General features: G+C 41.6%; 1 protein-coding gene across 2 annotated transcripts in view; it reads right to left on the reverse strand.

The window, feature by feature from the left end:
* The window catches only part of luzp2 (leucine zipper protein 2), a 208,555-nt gene that overhangs the window by 95,046 nt on the left and 86,972 nt on the right, over nt 1-26,537 (reverse strand). For both annotated transcript variants that reach the window (XM_067993534.1, XM_067993532.1), the window contains exons 2-5: nt 8,804-8,921; nt 4,788-4,858; nt 1,791-1,872; nt 1,560-1,622 (exon numbers count right to left, since the gene is read on the reverse strand). In XM_067993534.1, coding sequence (XP_067849635.1) covers nt 1,560-1,622; nt 1,791-1,872; nt 4,788-4,858; nt 8,804-8,921 — 334 coding nt within the window. The remainder of the gene's footprint in view (nt 1-1,559; nt 1,623-1,790; nt 1,873-4,787; nt 4,859-8,803; nt 8,922-26,537) is intronic.

Consider the following 26,537-nt stretch of genomic DNA (forward strand, 5'->3'; position numbering starts at 1 on the left):
ATTAGTCTCTTCCTAGATTAATATGCATCTGCACCTGTTGCTGTGAATAATTGTGCAAATAAATGTACACCAGAGAACTGAGTGCTATTACTGCTTCACTTTTCAAGGGTGATTCATACCATTTATGGACAAATAATGTAATATAAACAAAGAAGTATTTTTGTCATTTATGCCTTTGGCAATGCTGGACAGCAGGGATGCCTGTGAGTGTCTGGTGTCCAGCATGCCTCGGGCTGTGGGTTGGGTGGGTTTAAAAATTGCCAGAACAGTTTCAGATATTTCAACATTACTGAAGCCAACTAAAGAAACAAAATGAGCTTTTTAATTATTCTTTCCTTCCCCTCCAGTGCCTCACAGTGCGGCAACAAAGCTCCCCCCCACCCAGTCAGGTGAGTGCCAGAAACAGTGCTGCACACTCTCGTAACATTCAAATCTGCCCAATTCCAAGATTTCAAACAGATCAGGGATTTCAGCACTTGATGGGGAGAATTTCCACTCCACACCAGATCTGCACCCCAATTTCAGGGCCTTTGTCTTAGATGCCACCTGATGTCTCTCCTCCTGCTCGCTCTTCTCCATTAAGTCAATGAAAGCCAGGCCTTATTGCAGTGAACATTTTGTTAACAGAGACCCGGTGAAATAGCCGTTCTCTTCAGAATGCTGACAGGCAAGAACATGACTCAGCTGCGATACCCGATTTAAGTTGGTGGTAGCAGGCTTGCGTGGTGAATGAAGGCTATAATTTGATGCGCCACCACTTTAACAAGAAATTATGTCAGCAACAGCTACTAAAGCAAGACTAATGCACCTCTTATGTAGTACCACATCGCACCCTCAGTTTCTCCAAAGCAATATGGGACTAAGCAGAAACCAGGCAGTAAACAAGCATCAAATCTCATTCCCCAACATGGCTGGCCACTATCGCATATTTTTTGCCGGAAAAACTATTTATATACTAAGCTTAAATAAATAGAGTATGATTTCTTCCTATTATTTTACTGCATAAACTGTAATGCTTGAAATTGAGTAATACTGACATGTCCACAACTAACTAAACTACCCGAGTCCAAACTCCGTACCAATATCGATCAGATGAGAGAGACATCAAGAGGGTCTTGCGTGAAATGTAACTCCCTCAGATATAATATCAAACACTTTACTTTTTATCTGTGAACAACAGACATCAACCAATATTTCTTTTTAAAATTTAACATTCACACTACATGTACAAACCGAGTAATTAAAATGAGCATTTATGACAAAAGTGAATCACAAATTTTTATTGCGTGGACTATCAAAGAAATGTTTAAATCCCATATTACATGGGTTAATGTTAATGATGCTCATTAGGTTGTAAATCTTGCACAGAACTGGGTCAGATTACATTTCAAGATGCAAAGTTAGAGCAGACACAACGGGCTGCATCCCAAATCAATCACAGCGAGACAGTGTGGGTGGGATTCAGCATTTAGACATGATATTCTAAAGACCGATCTGTCAAGTTCTCAGGCTTCTGCTTGGACCCCCAGGAAGCCATGCATGGATAAACAAATTCTTACCTCTTGCTGTAAATCTTTTATCAGCTTGGTCTTCCTTTCCACCTCAGCCTTTAAGAAGTTGATCTGTAACAGCAGCAGACCTGGAATATTAAGTTACAGAGCACCAAAGACTACAACACTGCACAGAACAAAGTTGTTTTTTTAATATTAGTGTAAAGAGCAGTATTTCTTATATTTTTAGTGCCAACTAGTCAGGAAATGAACAGAAGTGTTATGTCTGAGACAGCTTACCCCAGCCTGCTGTTTTTCTGCTTTCAATGCAGCCTCATTGATCTGCTTTTGAAGAGTTTCCTGCAGAGATTTCATTTCGTCTCTGATTGAAAAGAAAGAACTGATGTCTCTAAATACTGTCTGCACTGAGAAAAATCTAAGGAGCTACATTTACTTTTTGCATATTGAACACCATATTTTTTTCTGCTTTAACCATTTCAAGCTAAGGTTTGAAAAAAAATTGTTAAAAATACATAAATTTATCACATGTCCTGTATCATATTTTATATTCTATTGGATTTTTGCTAGCACTTTGAGGGGATTGGAGGGCACTGAGCTGGAACTGGGGGGGGGGGGGAGGGAAGTTAGGCGAGATGACTGTGGGCCAATGAAGGAAGATACTTTCCGGATACAGGGGGCATGGTGCCACTGATAATGAAGCAAAGAGAGGATGATGCACGGTAGACTAGAAACAGCAGACTAAAAGAACATGTGCTGGGAAGTACAGCTGCAGAAGACTGAAGAGATAAATTGGAGAGAGGCCAGAGAGAGATTTGAAAATAAGGACGAGGAATAGTTTCTTTAGTTGCAACAAAATATGAAGACAGTTAAAATAATGTATAGAAAGTAGTGCAATGTTAGATAAAAGGAAGATACAAGGGTTATGGTGAGAGAGGAAGGCAGTAGGATTAGTTTTGGATTGTCCTAGCAAAGAGCTGGCACTGACATGATAGGCTGAAAGCTTTCCTTCTGTGCTGTAAACTTCTATGGTCATAAGAAGAAAGCAGACAGTGCATAAAAAATGAGTGCAATTTGTTTGATGTGGGAAATATTAGGGGAAATTTTCCTGGATCTCTGCCCAGTCACAGTGTACTGAATATTGGAAAATCGGGCAGGTTCTTTTACAGACGTGCATCCCAACAGGCCCAATTGTCCCATATTTGCTACAGGTATTGAATGATCTAAAAGGGACTGCCAACCATCTCCTACAACATTCAGACAGGTACATTTTTCTTTCCATGGGCCAGCAAGGTTGAGCAGCAGGGCTGGAGGCCATCTGTTTGCTGCTTTTTTACAACTAGTGGGGATAATCGGTGCTAAGCAGTGGACACGTTCTCCCTCTTCCCAATCTGTAGTGCCCGGTCCGTGCTCCAGGTAATTTCTCCACCTGGGTAAGGCCAGGGCATGCTAATTAGCTGAACCCAGAAATTCATCTGGGTTCAGCCACCCTGCAGACAGGGTAATGCAACAGAATATCACCTGATTGCATCTGGGTGAAAGGTGAGGAAGAACATTAGCCCTGAAGGTAAAAGACAAAGAAAAACAATTCATGTATTCAGCCAACTTGCTGATCAATAGGCTTTGGGGTTAGATGACTCCATCCAGGCAATCTCATTCCACTTCACTCTGGAGTCAAGTCGGGGGCTTGACTCCAGATTTACACTGTGCACTGATATTGATCTTGCAATGTAAATGCACCATTAGCATCGCTCAACCCAGGCACTGCTTACTCCTTGACTTCTTTCTTCATGTATCATTTCACGCACATTAAACAGTTTGGTGTCATTCATTCTCTGAATATATTCCAATTGACTCAGGCATTTCACTTGTAAAAGTAAGCTAAATCTAGGCTTTCCATTGGAGAATCTATTTTCTGATGCTTAATTCCACAAGACTTCACTGAGGATCAAATAATTACTTTCATAGCCTAAACGGCCCTGCTCATGCAGTTGGAAAAACATTGCCACCCCATTCAACACTTCAATCTTTCCCTGACACTAATGTATCCATTCTTCCCCTAGAAAAAAGGGTAGGCTATATTCATTCCTCTCATCACTTCTTGCTTAACATTTTTATTAGGAAGTCCGCATGGCCTACAAAAGGATTATTGGTCTACAAAGAATGGAGTGCTCCATTTTGGCTGCCTCTCTTGCTATTTTATGCGCTTGGCCCAGAAGAATAAAATGTTATTTGTGCATCTGTTCTCTCTTCTCCAGACAATTATGCCAAAAAATCGTATAAATGCCAATACATAACACTTTCAGCAATTAATAGAGAAGTGTTCGAGGGTGAATTTCCTGCAGGCTTCTCCCGTTCAGCTGTCACAACTTTGGTGGATACCCCGTTTACGCACATAAACGATATTTCTGCTAAAGTCACCACGACAGAACGGGAGAAGCCCTGAGGAAATTTCCGGCATGTGCGTTCAGTTTCCTGATATTACATTCTTATGATTTAGATGTATCTGTTTGTCTAATTATACAGAATCTGCAAATTAATATGCAGGATGAAATCTCACCTTTTAATGTCCCTTACGAGTTTTTGTGTTTTAAAGTAAGATTTGTTTGGAATTGTTTAATATGCACAAAATAGTTTTTATTCATCAGTTTATGCGACTGAGAGCCTGAGGACAAAAAAATTAATGGCTTAATAAGAAGTGAAATGAAGACACATTTGTCAGGTTTGTTTGAGACATTTAAACTCTGAATCAAATTAGCTCATAATTTTTGCTTTCATTATGCAAAATGGATGCACCGTTTAGGGAAGAAAGAAATAAGGAAATCAATCCGATAAGATCCGATGTCCTTATTTCATATTCCAGTTATTGTATTGATGGGCCCTGCTGTAGAATGAAAGGAAGGGTGGGAAAGAAATCATAGTCAATCAGAATTCAATTTGTGACTTTATTGGCATTATACACAACTTATTTCATATATTTTCAGAATTTTTCTCAGGAGCGACAAGTGTATCAGGCATATGATCGAGTCAGCATGGTCAAAGGAAACTTATAGTATAGTAATTTAAGACTTGTATTGACATTTTCTGTGGCTAAATAAGTTACAATAAAGGTATATTTTCACTGTAGGATATATAGTCAAATGTCTTCTGAGTTCACATCCACATTACATCAAAGGTTGCATTATTATTATAAATAAGCATATCAATATATTCGATTGTATTAGTAAAATAAGTTCTTCGCTAACACAATAACGAAAGAGAAAACAAACAGACACTTACTTCTGTTTCTGGCTTATCTCCAGAAGTTTCTGCACATTATTTTTGGCAACTGCTTCATCAGTTTTCAAGGACTGTAGGATTTTGTGAAAGAGGAAATGGCACAGTGAGAAAGGATGTCATAAATGAGACTTAACAACAGAATCATTTCAACAAGATCAAGAACGTTAATGTTTGTTGTATGAGAAGTAACAAAAGCATTATTGATTTAAAACAGGAGTATAACTTTTTTGTCAACCCAAATGGTTCAATTGCATCAAAATGCATTTTTCCAGATTAGAATTATAGCTACAGTAAGTTATTGAGTGCCCACCCTCCATAGTCCCCCAATTCTCAGGAAATATAAGGGTTACTATTGAAGATGAGCTACGCACATGGAATGCCAATGCTCAATTAAATCATATACCCCTAACTCTTAGCAGAAAAAATATATCAACATAATTAAAAGAATGGTATCATTGTTTGAATTTAGTGCTCATTTAATATATTTTGGTAGCCTTTAGATTTGTTGGAAAGTTACATATAAAATATTGAGTTCTACTTGAAGCTCATTTTTGATTAACTAAATAATTTAAAGTTCATGGTTTACAGAAATCTATAAAATAATAATTTAAAAGGCAAAAATGATAAACATGTCAAGTCCTTTGATGATTACTGAAAGCAGAATTCAAAAAGTTTACATTTTATAGGAATTCTTAATCAGTTTGGTTATCAAATTGATACATTACATCAAGAAACTTAGCTATTCCTTTGTAAAAATGATACTGAATTCCCCTTACACTGCCTATGTACCTAAACAATACCAATGGCAATTAAGAGCATCAGAAAGAACAAGTCAAGGAACCAAAAGGTTTAATAATGAATTATTCATTACTGCTATCCGTTTTATGTTTCATTATTGCTGAAATCCCTTTACAAAGGGTGTTCAAGCATACCGTCTGACATGAGACTGCTTTGATACTTCAAGCTGAATTGAAACACACTCATTTTAAATGCTGGGGCAAATGAAAGGGAATGTTCACTTCTGTTTTCAGTATTTTACTTATGTTGAAAAATAAAATGAAGTTACAATGATCCTGGTTAATATTTTATTGACTTTGCTTAAATCAAGGTCTTTTCACTGGGGCTTATTTTATAACGTTTATTTTGTTTAAAGCAAGGCTGTGTATCCAATGTAGTAATTCCAATTATTTCGTGCAGAGCTAAAACTTGCAAGGTAATGCCAATTTTGTTTGCAAGATATATAGTCTGAGAAGACCTGCTGTAACATTTTTCTTATTGTTATTATTAATCATACATGGCTCTATATTCATTTTGAATAAATTTTAAATAAAATGCTATCAGTATTTCACATGTTCTGACTACTGTTCAAATTACAGTTCAGTTTGATTTGAATTAGGTTAAACCCATTATCAAGAATAACAGCAACAACTTGAATTTATATAGCGCCTTTAACAAAGTAAAATGTGCCAAGTGCTTCACAGGAGCGATTTTCAAACAAAATTTGACACCGAGCCACATAAGGAGATATTAGGACAGGTGACCAAAAGCTTGGTCAAAGAGGTAGGTTTTAAGGAGCGTCTTAAAGGAGGAAAGAGAGGTGGAGAGGTTTAGGGAGGGAATTCCAGAGCTTGGGACCTAGACAGCTGAAGGCACGGCCACCAATGGCGGAGCGATTAACATCGGGGATGCGCAAGAGAAAAGAATTGGAGGGGTGCAGAGATCTCGGACAGTCGTAGGGCTGGAGGAGGTTACAGAGATAAGGAGGGGTGAGGCCATGGAGGGATTTGAAAACAAGGATAAGAATTTTAAAATTGAGGCCTTCCTGGACCAGGAGTCAATGTAGGTCAGCGAGCACAGGGGTGATGGGTGCGAATTAGGCTACAGGCAACAAAGTTTTGGATGAGCTTAAGTTTATGGAGGGTGGAAGATAGGAGGCCAGCCAGGAGAGCATCGGAATAGCCGTGTCTAGAGGTAACAAAGGCATGGATGAAGGATTCAGCAGCAGATGAGCTGAGGCAGGGGTGGAAACGGGCGATGTTACGGAGGTGGAAGTAGGCGGTCTTGGTGATGGAGAGGATATGCGGTCAGAAACTCATCTCAGGATAAAATAGGACGCCGAGGTTGCGAACAGTCTGGTTCAGCCTCAGACAGTGATTAGGGAGAGGGATGGAATCGGTGGCTAGGGAACGGAGTTTGTGGTGGGGACAGAAGACAATGGCTTTGGTCTTCCCAATATTTAGTTGGAGGAAATTTTTGCTCATCCAGCAAGCAGTGTGATGAATCAGAGATGGTGGAGGGGTCAAGGGAGCCAGTGGTGAGGTAGTGGTGGGTGTCATCAACGTACATGTGGAGCCTGATGTGTTTTCAGATAAAAGCTGGTAATTAATTAGTTTTAAAACAGTGCTGGAGAAACTGAGAAGAAAACAAATCCAAAATAATAAGAATAAGTATACATGACAGATATAAACTATAATGACACCATTTTCAGAATATATCTGAAGAAGGAGTACATTTGGAACTCTCTCCCCTTAAAAGCTGTTGAGGCTAGATCAATTGAAAATTTCAAAACTGAGATTGACAGATTTTTGTTAGGCAAGGGAATTAAGGGTTACAGAACCAAAGCAGGTAAATGGATTCAAGATACAGATCAGCCATGATCTAATTGAATGGTAGAACAGACTCGAGTGGCTGAATGGCCTACTCCTCTTCTTGTGTTCTTATATGGGCCAAATGGAGGCTATCACGTCACTAGAAGGAGAAACAAATGAGACAAGTGGCTGTTTCTGTTTTCATTGATTCAGCTCAGCTTCTGCTACAAATTCATTTTTTGTAACAGTGGTTCAAATCTGACAGACAAAGATTGGCTTGATGGTTAGTTTAAAGCTGGCTTGTTTGATGCCACTGGTAAGCCATACTACAAAGACGTACCTCTAAGTACTTTTAGAATTTTTATGTCACTCATTACAGAAGAATACTAAGATTCAGTTTGTTCATGTTATTGCAACAGCAATTTAGCTTACATTCTTTGCATCATTCCTTTTATCATTTCTGCTTTTGTTAGCTATAGGAAGATAAATTCAAGTTCAGCAAAGCGCCTAGAAAATTCTTTAGGTAAAGTGTTCAAGTCACAATAAGTTATACCAAATAATACTGTTTGTCTTGACATCATTTATTGTGAAGCATGTAATACCATAATAGTGGCATAGTAGCACAGGACACAACACTTTCACCTCTGGAACTGGGATTCAAGTTCTGTCTGGACAGACCTATCTCTTTGTTCACTATTGAGGATCCTAATTGAAGTGAACTTGAGCAGTCTCATGAATCCCAAATGGGATGAGTTCAGAGTACCAAATTATATATACAATAAAGATCTAATCGGTCAACATCAATCAGCAAGAGCGTGAGAATTGCTCATGTGGCAGAGAATGTTCTTCTGAGTTTGAGGTTAATGGGTATCACTGGAGCAGGGCAAAAGATGCTGTAGGTACACTATGACTGTAGAGTATTGTGGCTCAAAACAGAAAAAAAATGCGAAAATTGACAGAAAACTACAACTGTTTGCTATTCAGAGTGTTAGAGAACACATAATAATGTAATATTGCACCTCATTGCCATTGTTGTACAGTCACCTAAATTAGTCAGATTTGGCCACAGCAACTAATTGAAGCACTCGGCACATTTGGAGATTTTTAGGAACAAGCCCATTAGTTCTCTGCAATTATGCTTGTCATTTCAAGCACCAAATATACTTTATATGCTCAGTTTCAACGGTGAAAAGCAATTCTCTTAACACTGCTTTATCAATAGACTAAATATTACTGATACAGAAATGCTGTAAGGATAAGTCTATTTATTGTTCCCTTCTCCACAATATTCATTCTGTTAATTTTACCCAGTCCAGTATTCAATTGCGTGAAAGTGTATTTTCAGGTTGGAAGCTGCAGCTGCTGCATCATGCCTAATGACAAAAATTTTTAACTCGAAGAGGTGGTGGTCAGAGGGTGTTGTCTAACCTGAAGATTTCCTTTCATTCCTTGCAACTCTGTTGTTGATTTTGAGAGCTGCTGAAGAAGGCTACTTTTTTCCATGGAAACCTGTTTCAGCTTTCTTTCCAGATCTTCATAACCCCGGCTAAAAAAGAAAGGATTGAAGAAACTAATGGTAGATTACTTCCCATGTAGACTTAACTGATATTAAAACGAAACAACATCTTGAATTTATTTAGTGTCTTTAAAGAAGTAAAATGTCCCAAGGCACTTCACAGGGGTGTTATCAAACAAAATTTGACACCGAGCCACATAAGGAGATATTAGGACAGATGACCAAAAGCTTGATCAAAGAGGAAGGTTTTAAAGAGCGTCTTAAAGGAGGAGAGAGAGGTAGCGAAGCGGAGAGGTTTAGGGAGGGAATTCCAGAGACAGCTAACGGCACGGCTGCCAATGGTGGAGTGATTATGTTTGGAGATGTGCAAGAGGCCAGAATTGTAGGAGTGCAGAGATCTCGGAGGGTTGTAGGGTTGAAGAAGGTTAAAAAACTAGGGAAGGACAAGGCATTGGAGGGATTTGAAAACAAGAATGAGAATTTAAAAACCTAAAGATATTAATACATTAGACAAAAAAACCTACACTCAAGAAGTTAATTGCAGACATTTTTTTCCTTGCCAGAATTTAATTGTAAATCTTAGAAAACACAGATGCAAATGAACAATTTTATATCGCTGGTGCCAGCCTTGGCTCAGTGGTAGCACTCTCACCTCTGAGTTAGAAGGTTGTCGATTCAAGTCCCACTCCAGAGACTTGAGCATAAAATCTAGGCTGACACTCCCGTGCAGTACAGAGGAAATGCTACACTGTCAGAGATGCCGTCTTTTGGATGAGATGTTAATCTGAGGCACGTCAGCCCTCTCAGGTGGTTGTAAAAGATCCCATGGCACTATCTTAAAGAAGAGCAGGAGAGTTCATCCAGTTGCCTAGTCCATATTTATCCCTTGACCAACAGCACTAAAACAAATTATGCGGTCATTAAAAACATTGCTGTTTGTGGGACCTTGAAATTAGCTGCCAACTTTTCTACATTACAGCAGTGACTACATTTCAAAAGCACTTAATCAAAAGCAAAATACTGCGGATGCTGGAAATCTGAAATAAGAACCGAAAATTCTGGAAATACTCAGCAAGTCAGGCAACATCTGTGGATAAAAAAATAAGAGCTAACGTTTCAGGTTGATGACCTTTGATGAAGGGTCATCGAGCTGAAACGTTAACTTTGTTTCTTTCTCCACAGATGCTTGCCTGACTTGCTGAGTATTTCCAGCATTCTCTGTTCTTACTTCAAAAGCACTTTGGGATGTCCTGAGGTCGTGAAAGGAGCTTTAGAAATGCAAGTTCGTTCTTTCTAAACACCTCTAAATATTCTTTGTTTCTTTGAAAGCATATTACCAAGTCTGTTACAATTTGAAGTCTGCTCTATTACAATACAGCAAGCATAGATTAGGTACTTTTACTAACTCACATAGGGTGGTGTGATGCATTCATTTGGTACCAAACTTAATCGTAATACTATATTCCATAAGGCCTCATTTGATGTGATTTGCACTAGAATGTAATTAATTTTATGCTGATTATTGTTTATTTCTTCCCCCCCACCGAAAGAAGAAAGAATGCATTTGCAATTAAAGTTTGGCATCGGGGTGAAGTGGTTTTGGCTTTGCATCAGAGTTAAATTTGTTAAGTCTTTTCACTGGATTCAGGATGCATTTATTCTATACCTGCAGCATTAGTGTGAAACAAAACCATTTCATGCTGACACTGCAGTTAAGAAAGAAAAATCTTGCATTTATACCCCTTTCATGTCCTCAGGATGTTCCAAAGTGCTTCACGGCTAATGAATTTCTTTTGAAATGCATTCAATGTTAATATGTAGGCAAAGCAGCAGCCAAATTGTGCATAGCAAGGTCCTACAAACAACAATGAGATAAATAACCAGATAATCTGTTCCATTGTTTTAGAGAGAAATTTTGGCCAGGACACTGGGGGAACTCCCCTGCTCTCCTTCAAATAGTGCCATGGGATCTCTCATGTCCACCTGAACAAGCAGACAGGACCTCGGTTTAACGTCTTATCTAAAAGAAGGAACCTTCAGTAATGCAGCATTCCCTCAGCATTGCACTGAAGTGTACATCTAGATTATGTGATCAAATCCTGGACTATGCCTTGAACCCATGACCTTCTAACTAAAAAGTGAAAGTGCCACCGAATAGCCACCTGACAGTTATAGAATAAATGCACCCTAACATACATTTTATATTTTGTCAACAGTTGTTAAAGCTTCATGTTTAGTGATGTGAATGGTTAACAATACGACCAGGATTATCCTTTTCTGGGAGGCAGTTGGAATGAGCCAGGACTTCCATCCATGCTTCCGAATCCGCCCCAACTCGAGCCCATTTCCCTGGGTTGGGGCTCATTATTGATGTATAGCACAGTGGGAATTTTGATGGTGCTGCACTGGGGATGCAGCACCCCTATTTAAAGTGAAAAGGGGAGTATTTAAAGTATGAACAAATAATAAATGTGTGTGCTGGAACAGTTATACTTTGCTTTTGAATTGGGACACAAAAGAGTATTCTGATGTTCTGGTTGGATTTTGTCCTTATGTTGTGTTCAGTAAACATTTAATAAACCCAGTCAAAAGAAAGTTTTGCAACAATGCATAAAGCACCAGGTAGCAAAAACATTCCGTATTGGATTACGGTCATAAAAGCAATATCACGCATTTACAATCTGGTAACGTGAACCACCATGCTGATAACTTACTGCTTTCCCAGCTGTAGGTCATAGGATGTGCCTTTTTATTACTTTTTATAGACATAATGTGAACATTCAAATTACAGATGATATGTTTTCAGCATGTTTCTGATTTGTAGCTATGATTTCAATGCACACAACCAATAGCAGTTAAGTGAAAAACTCATCGGTCATACATACTTTGGAGGAGCGATAACACAATGCTTCAGTATCTTTCCATTCGATTATCTGCCGTGCATGCATTTAATTCCATGTTAAATTCAAGTAAACAATATATAATATAAAATCGACATATACTAAGGGTTCCAAGGGAGTGTCTATAGAAGAACCAATCTCTTAGAATTCACTTCATTTGTTGAATAAGGTGCAAAAATATATTTCAGGGCACAGTTGTACACTGGATCCACAGTAAATAACCTCTGCTCTCAGGGCTCATCCTTTTGCATAAGAGTGGTGTATTTCCCTGGTCAGAGACATCTCCAGTTTCACTCGCTCAGCTCTGAAAGGCTACTTCTTGGTGTGATTCACATTTGTGTGTCAAGCCCTACTGACCCAATTTGGGACATCAGCAATAACCTGTTCAGCATAGCTGTGTTTTCTTATTGAGGAATAAATGTATTTTCTGTTACATGTGCAGGGAAAAAAAACATAGTAAGTTAACACATTGAAAAGAACAGTTTGATTTCTTTTCATAGTACTCTTAGGCTAGGAAAAAGAAAATCTTCTAGCTTTTGGAGCAGCTGAGGATATGTTGGAGGAGATAGTGAATTCTTTCTGCTTTTCCAGTTTTTCTCCTCCTCCCGTAATCCCCCCCCCCTATCCAAGGTGGTGAGTCTTGATAAGGTATACCCTGTCAACTTGCACCAGCAACCAGAAGCTTCTAGTACCCCAACCAGGTGCCTTCACATGTGAGCTTGTACAGTAAGCACTGACAGACCTTTTGACAGCTGTGTACAATCCAGTCCTGACTAGAAAGGTGCACTTGTAACAACAGGCCATGGAATAGGAATCCAAAGTAGAAACCCTGGTTGATGGTTTGTCGCATGACAACTATTGTACCTGCCAGCTCAGTATAGACCAGGGATCTTCCTATTCTGCATTGTTCAGTACCATATAAGACATTGGCTTAGAAATTCATTGATGCCGCATGCGTTTTTCAGACATAAAACGGGAGCCTAAGCAGCCAATATGATGGGCATCATGCACGCACACATTCCACGCCAGAAGTGCATCGTTCGCCATGTTGCTAAAGGCTGAAGTATAGGCGTCCAGCGCCTGTACCTGAAACAGTTGTAAGCGCTTTGCATATGCAAAAAGGGGGTGAATGCCAGCTGTGGCTCAGCGGTAGCACTCTCTCCTCTAAGTTAGAAGGTTGTAAGTTCACTCCAGAGGCTTCAGCACAAAATCCAGGCTGACACTTCAGTGCAGTACTGAGGGAGTGATAGAAAATAGGAGTGGGATAGGCCATTCGGCCCTTGGAGCCTGCTCCACCATTCAGTATGATCATGGCTGATCCTCTATCTCAATACCATATTCCCGCTCTCTCCCCATAGCCCTTGATGCCTTTTGTGTCTAGAAATCTATCTAGCTCCTTCTTAAATATATTCAGTGACTTGGCCTCCACAGCCCTCTGTGGTAGAGAATTCCACAGGTTCACCACCCTCTGAGTGAAGAAATTTCTCCTCATCTCAGTCCTAAACGTCCTACCTCCTATCCTGAGACTGTGACCCCTCGTTCTGGAGCCCCCAGCCAGGGAAAACATCCTCCCTGCATCCAGTCTGTCTAGCCCTGTCAGAATTTTATATGTTTCAATGAGGTCTCCTCTTATTCTTCTAAACTCGAGTGAATACAGCCCTAGTCGACCCAATCTCTCCTCATACGATGCATTCTCAGAGGTGGATGTAAAAGATCCTATGGCACCATTCGAAGAAGAGCAGGGGAATTCTACCCGATGTCTTGGATCTTGCTGTGCGCAAATTGGTTGTTGCATTTCCCTACAACAGTGACTACACTTCAAAAGTTCTTCATTGGCTGTAAAGTGCTTTGGGATGTCCTGAGGTCATGAAAGGCATGATATATATGCAAGTTCTTTCATTCTTTAACGCATGTTGAATAATTAATTTGTGTTAGTATTTACAGTAAAGAAAGAGGATAGCAGGCTGAACACCCCAAGGAAACTAATTTTGAATTGGGGACGGGGACTCACCATAATTAACAAAAGCAAATTAACAGTAATGAAGAAAATAATGGCACTAAAGAGTGACAAATCCCCAGGACCAGATGGATTCCATCCCAGGGTTTTAAAGGAAGTAGGTGAGAACATTGCAGATGCCCTAACTATAATCTTCCAAAGTTCTCTTGATTCAGGAACCGTTCCTTTAGATTGGAAAATTGCATATGTCACTCTGCTATTTAAGAAAGGTGAGAGAGGGAAACCAGGGAATTACAGACCAGTTAGCCTAACATCTGCTGTCAGGAAATTACTCGTGTCTATAATTAAGGATAAAGTGACTGAACACCTTGAAAATTTTCAGCTGATCAGTTAGGTCACATATCAACCATAATCTCATTGAATGGCAGAATAGACTCGAGGGGCTAAATTGCCTACTCCTGTCCCTATGTTCCTAGGTAAGTTTTTTTAAGAAACGCTGACCTGAATGTGAAGCAAGGAGGAGCAGAAGTTCTCCTTCCAGCTCTGTAGCAATCCTGAAGACCGTTGGCGGACTCTGCTCGGTGCTTTCCCATTCACCTCACTCCATCCCGATCGTTTCCCTCCATTTCAATCATCTTCCCCTCCCAGGACCTACCAGAGCAGCGCTGCCAACACAAAATTTATGCCCACCTTGCTGACAAGTTGCCTGGGGATGCGCAGCAGCTGTCTGCGGCTGGCCAATCTAATTTCAATGAGGCCCGAGGCCCAATTTCGACAGGGCTTTGGGCCTACCCGTTTGAGTGCAGGGATCATTCCCTTTGCCTAGTTTGTACCGGTAAGCCGGCAATATCCAGTTTCACCCCCCAGTAATTTATCCACTAAGTAATCATGGGAGCTTCACACTGAACCCATTGAAAGTTAGATTATCAACTTAGATGTCTTCTACACTTTTTCACCTTGTTTTGTGCAATACTCAATCTATTTGAGTAAACAGTGTTAATGAAAAGGGGAGGTTATTGCTCTTGGTAATTCTGGTTCTTTAAATGTTGTCTTCTTCACACATTAATCCTCCTCTACCCCTAATTCCCAGCAGCAAGGCCATTCTGTTTAATGAAGCTGATGCTGATTTTCTTAGCGCATGCACTTACAGAAGAATTACCCGCACTGTTCTGGCCATGAAATGAAAGTCACAGTACTATAAATCTAATAGTCAGCATTAAAAAACACTTTTTTTTATGCGTTGATGGGATGTCGGCATTGCTGGCAAGGCCAGCATTTATTGCCCATCTTTGATTGCCCTTGAGAAGGTGGTGGTGAGCCGCCTTCTTGAGCTGCTGCAGTCCGTGTGGTGCTTTTAAAGAGATGGTAGGGGCTATTTTAACCCTCAAGAATGGGTGGGTGGGGGCGGGTGAGCAGTAAAAATAGTTGCTTTTTGGAGTGAGACCGCATCCCGGCTCCAATGCGCCCACTTCCGGGTTTAACCCAGGCGCGTTAGGATGCGCACGTGCCCAACAGGAACCTGGAAGTCTTGTCCCCACTTTAAACCGGCGGGCCGATAGTTAAAAGGGCAATTTCGGTAATTTAAACACTTGAGGTACTTAACTTTTTGGGGATTCTGAAACAGAAATGGATTTAACTTCTCCTGAACATGTCTCACATGGCTTCTGAAATACGCCATTGAAATGGAGGAGAGTTGCAGCCGAAGCTCATTTGACCCTTTGAGCCAGTGATTGAGATATCTCAATAAGGTGAGGGATTGCAGCTCTCAGGTTCTCTGAGGCAAACGTTTGGTTGGGAGTTCTTTGTGTTTAGACTGAGAGTGCTTTCTTGAGACTGAACATTCTTATGTTCGGACAAATTTACCAACATTTTGGAGGCCCTCAAACTGACAAGATCAGGATGGGGAGCAATGGATCTATTCTACAGTACAGCTGAGAAGGAGGAACATCACCATCCGTGGCAGGCATGTTGTGCAGTTCTGGGATCTGCAGTTGCACAGGGCAGAGGTGCAACAAGGACCTGGAGACGAGCAGAGAGGGGACCAACGGAGGGCCAAGGTCGCAGGAGGCACTACCCACATGAAAGGGTACACAGGCAGAGGCTGAGCTTCCTGGACCTCTGAGGAGCAGTGCCTACCCAGGCTGAGATTGAGTCAGCAAGTGGTTGCAGACATCTGCAGCCTCCTTCAGGAAGAGCTGCTCTCGGCTGGACCTGGTGACCATGCATTGCTTGTCGCAGTTAAAGTTACCACTGCCCTCAATTTCTTTGCTTCTTGATCTTTCCAAGGTGCCACAGGAGACATCTCCAGAGTGTGTCAGTTGTTTGCACATAAGTGTATACAACAGGTGATGGATGGCTTGTTTGCTAGGCCATTCGATTATGTCAATTTCCCCCATGACGACATCAGCCAGACTGAGTGGGCAGTGGCTTTCAACTCTCTGGCTGGCTTCCAACATTTGCAGGGCGCAATTGATTGCACACACGTAGCAATCCGAGGACCTCCACATGAGCCAGGACTGTTCATCATCCGAAAGGGTTTAGGTACATCAATGCACAGCTGATGTGCGACCACAGGAAGAGATTTCTGCAGGTGTGCATCGGATTCCCTAACAGCTGTTATGATTAATTCATTTTGCGCAAGTCCAACATCCTCTTCCACACAGAAGACAGACTTAAGCGCTGGCTCCTTGGAGACTAGGGATACTCCCTGCAGACGTGGCTCATGACACCTGGGAGAAACACCACCAACGAGGCATAGCAGCGGTACAACCAGCGCCACGTCTCCACCAGGTTTGTCATTGAACAAGCCATAGAAATATTGAAGATGCGCATCAGGTGCCTGGATGGATCTGAGGGAGCCCTTCAGTATTCGCCAGCGAGGGCGTGCAGAATAATCATCGTGTGCAGCGTCCTGCATAGCGCAGCAGAGAGGGTTGCAGGTGGAGGAGGTCGAATGCGCCCATCAAGCATCTTCATCTGGCGGCAACATTGAAGAAGAGGAGGAGGATGAGCCGGAGGAGGATGAGCAGGAGGAGGATGAGCAGGATGAGGAAGAGGATGAAAATGAAGATGGGGAACCCATCGCCAGAGCAGCGAGGCACATTGCTGCCCATGATGCCAGGGTTTCCCTCATCTCTAACAGATAAACTCACAGGGATTGATGGCGAAATGGCAGAAATAATAAATAATTACTTTGCTTCAGTATTTACTAGGGAGACTAAAATGGTGGGCATGACATTAGAAGAAGAGGAGATCAAAAAAGATCTAATGACATTTTAGATAGAAAGAGGGGAAATAATTGATAAACTAATCAAACGCAGAGAGGATAAAACCCCTGGTCCAGATGGATTGTATCCGCACATATTAAAAGAAGTTAGGGAAGAGATAGCAGAGGCATTGTTACGTATATATAAAAAATCATTACAATAGGGAATAGCGCCAGAGGACTGGTGGACAGCTAAACAGCTAATGTGATTCCTATGTTTAAAAAGGGAGATAGAACCAATCCAGGGAACTATAGACCAATTAGCTTAACATGAGTGGTAGGAAAGATAATGCAACCCTTACTCAAAAATGTAATAGAAAAACATCTAGAGACTGAAAATACAATAAAGGATAGACAGCATGGATTTCAAAAGGGAAAGTTATGCTTGACCAACATTATTGAATTCTTTGGAGTAGTAACAGACAGGGTAGACAAGAATAACATAGTATATATATTTGGATTTTCAAAAGGCCTTCGATAAGGTACCACATAGTAAGCTCATGACTAAATGGGGTAGAGGAGCAGAGGGATCTGGGTGTACGGATACACAAATCACTAAAAGTAATGATGCAAGGCCATAAAAAAAGCAAACAAAGCACTGGGCTTCATTTCAAGAGGGAAAGAATTGAAAAGCAGAGAAGTTATGTTAAACTTGTATAGAACCTTGGTCAGACCACACTTGGAGTACTGTGAACAGTTCTGGTCTCCATATTATAAAAAGGATATAGAGGCACTGGAGAAGGTGCAAAAAAGATTTACTAGGATGTTATCAGAACTTAGAGGTTATAGCTTCAGGAAAGATTGAACAGGCTGGGGCTCTTTTCTCTAGAAAAAAGACTAAGGGGTGAACTAATAGACGTCTTTAAGATTATGAAAGGGTTTGATAGGGTAGACGTAGAGAAGATGTTTCCACTTGCGGGGGAGACCAGAACTAGGGGCCATAAATATAAGACAGTTAATAATAAATCCAACAGGGAATTCAGGAGAAACTTCTTTACCCAGAGAGTGGTTAGAATGTGGAACTCGCTACCACAAGGAATAGTTGAGGCGACTAGTATAGATGTATTTAAGGGGAAGTTAGATAAGCATACGAGGGAGAAGGGAATAGAAGGATATGCTGATAGGGTTAGATGAAGTTGGGAGGGAGGAGGCTAATGTGGAGCATAAATACCGGCATGGACCTGTTGGGCTGAATGGCCTGTTTCTGTGCTGTGCATTCTATGTAGGTTCTCATAATGAGATGTGCAGATTGAAGACTTTGAGCTACTCAGGCCACCTGGAACAACCACCACCACCAACTCTCCCCTCCCTTTGCACAAAACATTCCTTCAACCACACATACACCCGTTTCTCACCCACCCAATGGGTGTCATCATGTTTTGGCATTCACAATGGAGCAAATGAAAGGGCAAATTCACATACAGGACATAATAATGGCCAAAACATGGCAGTGGTGATAATGATTAAATTTAATGTGCCATAACAAACAAAATATATAAATGAACACACTCTTGTGCATACCCTTCATGAACTACAATTGTTTAGCCTTTCTCTTTCTGCCGCTTCTACGTGTTGCATCCCGTGGTTTCAGTAGAGATAGTGGCAGGTTGCTTAGGTGGCTCCCCTGACTGCTGAGATGCTCACAGCCTATGACCTCTGGGTTTTGGAGCCCGTTAGAGCCCCGCCAAAGACTGCTCCACCTGCACCTGTGCAGGGGCAGACTCAGTCATTGGAAGAGGAGGCAGCATTGCGGGTACTGGTTGAGATGGGGTGGGGGGGGGGGGGGTGGAGGGAACATAATGGGTGAGACATGGGAGCATTTTGAGTGGAGTCCCCACTTCCATGTCCCCTTTTGCCATCATCCCTCTCCCCAGCCAGCGCAACATCACTCCCACCACTCTGCTGGACATGCAACCATTTTTGCATTGGTTGGTGAGCAGAAATGCCACATTATAGGGCCACGGAACATATCTGTCAGCCTGCTTAATGCAGCAGACATGGTGGCATCCAAAGTCTGCACAGCCATTGTCATGGCCTGCAGGGACTCATTTGAGAGCCGTGCTTGAAGCTCAATGGAGGCTGCCACTCTCTCCACCTCAGATATTCTTGCACTTACCTGTGCTCCCAATCCAGTAGCAATTGTGGAAAGTGTATGTGGCACATTTTCCGGTACCCCGCAAAGGTGCCAGCTGAGCTGAGCTTGGAGAGCCTTGCACCCCCAGACATGACTCTCCACAGCTGCTCCTGCCACCAGTGTCTGCTCGTGCACACTTGAGTGGTGAATCTCCAGGTGACAACCCACCTAACTGTCTAAAATGACACACCGATGTGCGTTTATCTGCGCTGGTGCATGGCTGCATGTCATGTGACGGTGCACCCTCAGAAGGGATGAGCTCCTCTGAGGAATCACTTTCTTCCATTTCAGCAGATTCTTCTTGAAGGCATGAAGGCCCTGGAAGACAACAGAAACCAATATTAATTATTCATCGGAAAAATGACAATCTTTCCAATGACCATAGAGGTCTGGAACAGTTCACTCATTGATAAAATCAATTCACATGTGTGTGAAAGCTGTTAAAGTTCTGTCACCAACCATCTGCAGGTTGCCAGTCTCTCCATCTCTGATGAATAGGCATACAATGTCCGACTTATTTCCATTGCTTCCTCCTCCACATCTGTCAGCTCCACTATATGTGGTGGACCACCTCCAGTTCTGGTCCACTCCCTTGCGTTTTGCACTCTCTTCTCCTACAATGGGACAAACAACAGACCTATGAGTGACTGAAGATGAAGTAGTCACTCAATAAATGAATTGCTTTCAGTGAGGCTGACCACGAAAGAGATGCATCAGAGGGTGACTATCAGACAGATCCATCACATTGCATCAGGATTTGGGTGAGTGGCAGTGGTGGGTGAATAAATGGGCAGTTGACGAAGTGCATAGAAAGTGAAGGATGGTCGCTCCAAAACTTAAGTGGGTGTGAAGAGTCATGTGATGAAGTAGGCGTGCTAACACATAGTGAAAGGAGGACAAGGGGTTGTTGAACATAGGATGTGGGTGAATCAGTGAAGTGTACTCACTTTTCCTGACCTGGTTAGTTCATTAAAACACTGCATCGATGATCTGGACACCATGCTCCTGCTGCTCACCCCCAGCCACGCCTTATTGGTGGCAGAAGCAGGTTTCTTCCTCCTTTCAGCTGGGTATAGCACCTCCCTCCTGCTTTGCACACCAGCCAGTAGCACCTCAAGGGATGCGTCGGTGAACCTGGGTGCTGCCTTTGCTCTATGCCCTTCCGTCTTGATGTTTTGTCCTTTCTCCTTCAAAATCCATTTTTGCATTGGCCATTTAAATCGTGGTGTTCACATCACGTCATGCAGCTGCGCACTATGCCCATTGTGCAGCTTGGAGACACGAAACCCAAAAGTAAAATTAACTGCCTTCAATTGAATTGCGATCGCTCAATCTGATGTGCTCAAATTATTTCCGGGTTTCTCATGCGACTATTTACCCACCCACTGGGTTCCCACTGCCATGTTAAAATCATGGCCAATCTATCTCCCCCATAACATCGCTCAAATTAGTAACTGCCCTTTTGTCCACACAAGAAGCTTAGGTCCCTAAAGAAGACAAGGTAAAAGTATTGGATGAACTGCATACATTCATTGATGATGTTAGCTACAGTATTTAATAAAACATAATGTTTGCATCTTAAAATATTATAGCATTGTCCTCCTTAGAACATGATGTGGAGATGCCGGTGATGGACTGGGGTGGACAAATGTAAGGAGTCTTACAACACCAGGTTATAGCCCAACAGCTTTATTTGGAATCACAAGCTTTTGGAGCTTTCCTCCTTCTCCTTAGAACAGGGAAGGTTAAGGAAAGATTTAATAGAGGTGTTCAAATTTCTGAAGGGTTTTGATAGAGTCGATAGAGAGAAACTGTTTCTGCTGGCAAGAGGGTCAGTAAACCAAACATAACAGATTTAAGATATTTGGCAAAAGAACCAAGGGGAGATGAGGAGAATTTTTTTATGCAGTGAGTTGTTATGATCTGTAATGCACTGCCTGAAAGGGTGGTGGAAGCAGATTCAACATAAATTTCAAAAGGGAACTGGATATATACTTAAAAAGGAAAACTTTGCACGGCTAAAGGAAAAGAGCATGAGAGTGGGACTAATTGGATAGCTCCCTCAAAGAGCCAGCACAGGGCTCCTTCTGTGCTGTAAAATTCTGTAATTCTATGTTTCAATATTCATTGAATAGTACAACAAATTCTATATTGTACAGAATAGACTTTACTCGGCCTTTCAAGATAATATCAAACTGTTATACAGTATATCCAAAGCAAACAAATCACTAGTGTAGCTTATTGTTCCAAGGAAATTTGGTTGAAGATCATCTCATGCTTACTTCATCATTTGATATTAAAATGACTTATGGAAGATGGAACTAAATTAAACTTTAATGAACAGACATGAAATGCCATGGAAGAAATTCATTTACTTCTGAATCCTGGTATATTAGGCAAGCTGTACAATAATTTGCTGAAGGAAAATAATAAATTGAAGCTTTACTTTAAGAGATAACAAGAGATGTGACAGTAATTGTAATTTGGCACACTCTCCATGAAAAAGAGAGATTTCATTTTTTTTTATTGCTGGGAAATTAATGTGACTAGTTTTAATATAGAAAAGTGGAATTCTGATTGCAACATTCAAATCAATTCCTTAGTGAATTAATATAAATGTAGGCGAAAAGCAGTAGCGTTTGGCATAAATCTCTTCAATTTATGGAGGTCATTTTCTACATGTATCTTGTAATTGCCTAGTTCCCATGCATGCTTTACAAAGTAAAAGTCAATTTAGTGTCATACTTTACAACATTGAGGGTATTTTGCAATTAGGCTCCACATTTTCATTACTCAACAGTCAATAGAGACATGCCACATCCCATCAACCTGGAAACCCTCAGATCTTAAAGTGAACTGTCACTGAGAGACCATTGGAATTGATAATACTTTGACCCTGTTGTTTGTCTCTCAGGCTGGGCCTGGGTAATATTAAATTCATCCCATTGTCATGAAGGAAGGAGAGGAGAAATTCTTATTTTTAGCTGATTTAATAAGTTCAATCTGGTGTTTTAATCAATCCATAAAATGAAAGCGCCAGATGCAAGGAAAGGTCAAATGGATTTAAATCAATACGATCCGATGAAACTTGAAGCAGCTCCATTGTATTGCATCCCAATGCTGCTGTGCAAATTATTGTATTAACTGGAACATGCACATCTATGTAGTAATCTCTCTTCAAAAACTGAAACTTAAAACCGTGATGTACAGTGTTAATAATTGACAAGAAAACAATCACTCTTATACCACATTCTGATATCATGCATCTAACAAACAACAAGGATGCTCAACCAATTTTCTTAGTCTTTATTATTTTTCTTTGAAGCTGATCTCTGAACTTTCATGATTTTCTCTGACTACACAAGAGGAGGCCTACTGAAAATGATGGAAGATTTATTTAAAATAATTTTTTCTTCACGGTTGCACACCGTGATTATTTTAAGCACTTCTGATGTGCCCAGATGGCTTAGTTGGTAAGTGCACTGCCTGGTATGGTATTGAGGTATAAGGTTCAGGGTTCAGACTCTAGTCTCTGCTGAGCTAGCAAATTTCAGCTAAGACAGTTGTAGGAGTGCTACATTTAGCCTCAGTGCACCTGGACTAGGAAGAGAAAAAACAATCAAAATGATCACTTCTGATCCCCATTCAGTGACCCCAAGTGAAAAATGTGCATGTGTGAACATACGGTGAGAATATACAAACATACAAAAAAGATGGAAAAAAAACATGGATTTGTTAAAGGCAAATCGTGTTTGACTAACTTGATTGAGTTTTTTGGTGTGGTAACAGAGAAGGTTGATGAGGGCAATGCGGTTGATGTTGTGTATATGGACTTTCAAAAGGCGTTTCATAAAGTGCCACATAATAGGCTGGTCAATAAAATTGAAGCCCAAGGAATAAAAGGGGTAGTGGCAACATGGATACGAAATTGGCTAAATAATAGGAAACAGAAGGTTGTGGTGAACGGTTGTTTTTCAGACTGGAGAAAGGTATGCAGTGGTGCTCCCCAGGGGTCGGTACTGGGACCACTGCTTTTCTTGATATATATTAATGACTGGGACTTGGGTGTACAGGGCACAATTTCAAAATTTGCAGATGACACAAAACTTGGAAGTGCAATAAACAGTGAGGAGGATAGTTATAAACTTCAAGAGGACATAGACAGGTGGAACGTGAGGACACGTGGCAGATTAAATTTAACACTGAGAAGTGTGAGGTGATACATTTTGGTAGGAAGAACGAGGAGAGACAGTATAAACTAAAGGGTACAATTCTAAATGGGGTGCAGGAACAGAGAGACCTGGCGGTATATGTACACAGGTCGTTGAAGGTGGCAGGACAGTTTGAGAAAGCGGTTAAAAAAGCATATGGGATTCAGGGCTTTATAAATAGAGGCATAGGATGTTATGTTGAACTTTTATAAAACACTGGTTTGGCCACAATTGGAGTATTGTGTCCAATTCTGGGCACTGCACTTTAGGAAGGATGTCAAGGCCCTAGAGAGAGGGTGCAGAAAAGATTTCCTAGAATGGTTCCAGGGATGAGGGACCTCAGTTACATGGAAAGATTGGAAAAGCTGGGATTGTTCTCCTTAGAGCAGAGAAGATTGAGAGGAGATTTGACAGAGGTGTTCAAAATCATGAAGGGTCTAGCCAAAGTTAATAAAGCAAAGCTGTTCCCACTGGCGAAAGAGTCATGAACCAGAGGAAACAGGTTTAAGATGATTGGCAAAAGAACCAAAGGCAACATGAGGAAAAACTTCCTTATGCTGCGAGTGGTTAGGATCTAGAATGCACTGCCTGAAAGGGTGGTGGAAGCAGGGTCAATTATGGCTTTCAAAAAGGAATTAGATAGGTACCTGAAGGAGAAAAATTTGCAGGGTTATGGGGAAAGAGCAGGGGAATGGGACTAGCTGGATTGCTCTCTCACAGAGAGCCGGCACAGGCTCGATGGGCCAAATGGCCTCCTTCTGTGCCATAACCATTCTACGATTCTATGGTCAGAAAAAAAACAGCTGGTCCATCGAGTCCGTCCCATTCAGCCATTTTGCAAATAAGCAATATGACCTTTGATGGTCCCCACTCACTGGCTGCCATGTAATCTCCAAGGAGAGGCAACAAAAAATTATAAAACACCCTAGGCCAATTTAGGTAAAGAAGAAGTTTGGGAAATTCCTCTCTGACCCCCCTGAAGGTGATCAAAAACAAGTTCCAGGAGATAACAGTGACCACGAGGTACGTACCCCAACATCCCACCTACCTTTTGTATGCAGCAATCCTCCTCTAGGGACTCATCCAGTCCCCTTTTGAACATTTGCAGTAAATCTGCACTCATTGGTCACATGTGGCAGTCAGGAGACGTTCTCCTATATGAGAATGTCACGAATGTCTCTTGCAACTGGCAAAAAGCTGACATCTATATCCTCCTCAATCTGCTGATGCTGTTCTTACCTGTAGGGTCTTCATCCACCAGGGACCTGTATCAGATTTTCAAACTGCCAGCGGTGTCCTTAATTATGACTCTAGTGGCTGAATGGGATGGCACACATTTCATCAGCCATGACTGTACAAGATAGACTGATTTCCTGAAGAGCCTTCCATTATAGGGCAGATGAGTGGTGCTTCACTGGATTGGCTTAAAATGAACACATTGGGGAAAGCTGCCATGAAAGCTATTATAAGCTACACTGAGAGTAGACTCCATTCCTGATGATATAGGTGATGGTATTGATCATTGTATGGTCACTACTTGGCAACAGCACCACTCTGTAAAATTGCAGTGCCCTGACATGCTGCCAACAGTTGTCCATGGGGAAGTGGATGAAATGGCTTGCTCTAACAAAAATACATCTGTGAACTGCTTCGTGCATAGCTGATTAGCTATGTTAGTGAATCCCCAGTGGCAGCCTGGAATGACCTCTTAACGTAAGAATTCAGGATGGTTGTATTCTTTACAACCACTGGCAGTGTGCTGCCTAACGTGGAGATGGGCTGTGGTTAGGGTTGCAGCAGGTGGCATAATTGGTTAGTTGCTTTCATTTTGATGCACAGCCTGTCTAAACAATGCTCTTGAGACCACTGGAGGTAACAGCACCTCAGTCTATATATGGTTGGGTGATTAGGTGCCCATGGGAAACCACCATCATTATGACTTCATTTTGACTAGGGCCTGCCCCAAAATTAGCAAGATCTTCTGCCATCCACCAGAGCTCACTGGAGAAAATTGTATGGCTGCTAACATGGGTGGGGATCCACAATAATAGGTTCCTGCCCCATTTCCTACCTCCAATCGCCCAAATAGTCCCCAAAAATCAGGTGGTAAACAAGAAATATTTGCGACAACCTCTCCAAGAAGAAGACAAAACTGCCCAACAGCACAGCTGATTGCTATGTTGGCACCTTTGCCTTTCTCCTGGGATGCTCTTTGAGTGCGTTTGATTAAATGTTTGATTAAATTTCCTATTTTTTAATAATTTAGAGCTATTGCTAAGGGAATACCTGAAGCCAGGGAGTGACCTTAGATTACTGCTCAGAATATCTGGGGGCAAAACCCACAGAGTCAAGATCCTGGCATAAGGTGACCAAAAGCTTGGTCGAAGAAATAGGTTTTAAGGAGCATATTAAAAGGAACAGGGAGAGGTAGAGAGGCAAAGAGGTTGAGGGAGGGAATTCTAGAGCTTAGGGCCTAGGCAGCTGAATACACTGCCACCAATGGTGGAGTGATTAAAATCAGGGAGGCCAAAAGACAAGAATTAGAGGAGCGCAGAGATCCCGGAGAGAGGTAGGGGCTCGAGGAGATTACAGAGATAGGGAGGGACGAGGCCATGGAGGGATTTGAAAACAAGGATGAGAATTTTAAAATCAAGGCATTGCCAACCAATGAGGCTCAGCGGGCACAGGGGTGATGGGTGAACAGGACTTGGTGCCAGCATTGATCCTGCAAATGGTTGTGGGGTCAAGGGGAGTGCTTTAATTTAAATAGCCTGGGTGGGCATCTCAGGCACCCAAGTGGCATAAACTGCACTGGAGTGAAAGAAAAAATATGTGCCCTCTTGGCCAAAATGTAATTTATGTTCCTCTTCTTTCTTTGAGGGTCCAAGCCTCGAGTTAGGCCTGGACTTCCAAAAGGGCCCCACTTTCAATATTAGATGGACCAGCATGCCTGATCTCACTCATTGTACCAGCCCATCAATGGTCCATCAGGCCAGGAGTGCACAAACTCTCCACCTGGGAGTTAATGGAAAAAATAACTGGGTGGAGTGCTAGGGGACTGAGCCGGTACTGTCAGTTTTCCTTCCCCACCGATGTTAAAAATCACACCTGATAATTTTATTGAGTTCTAAGCTGCAGTTGATTATCAAGAAGCTCTAAAAACAGGGCATATTAAGTAA

Source organism: Heptranchias perlo, chromosome 12 (assembly GCF_035084215.1).
Source record: "Heptranchias perlo isolate sHepPer1 chromosome 12, sHepPer1.hap1, whole genome shotgun sequence".
In the NCBI taxonomy this organism is placed as follows: domain Eukaryota; kingdom Metazoa; phylum Chordata; class Chondrichthyes; order Hexanchiformes; family Hexanchidae; genus Heptranchias; species Heptranchias perlo.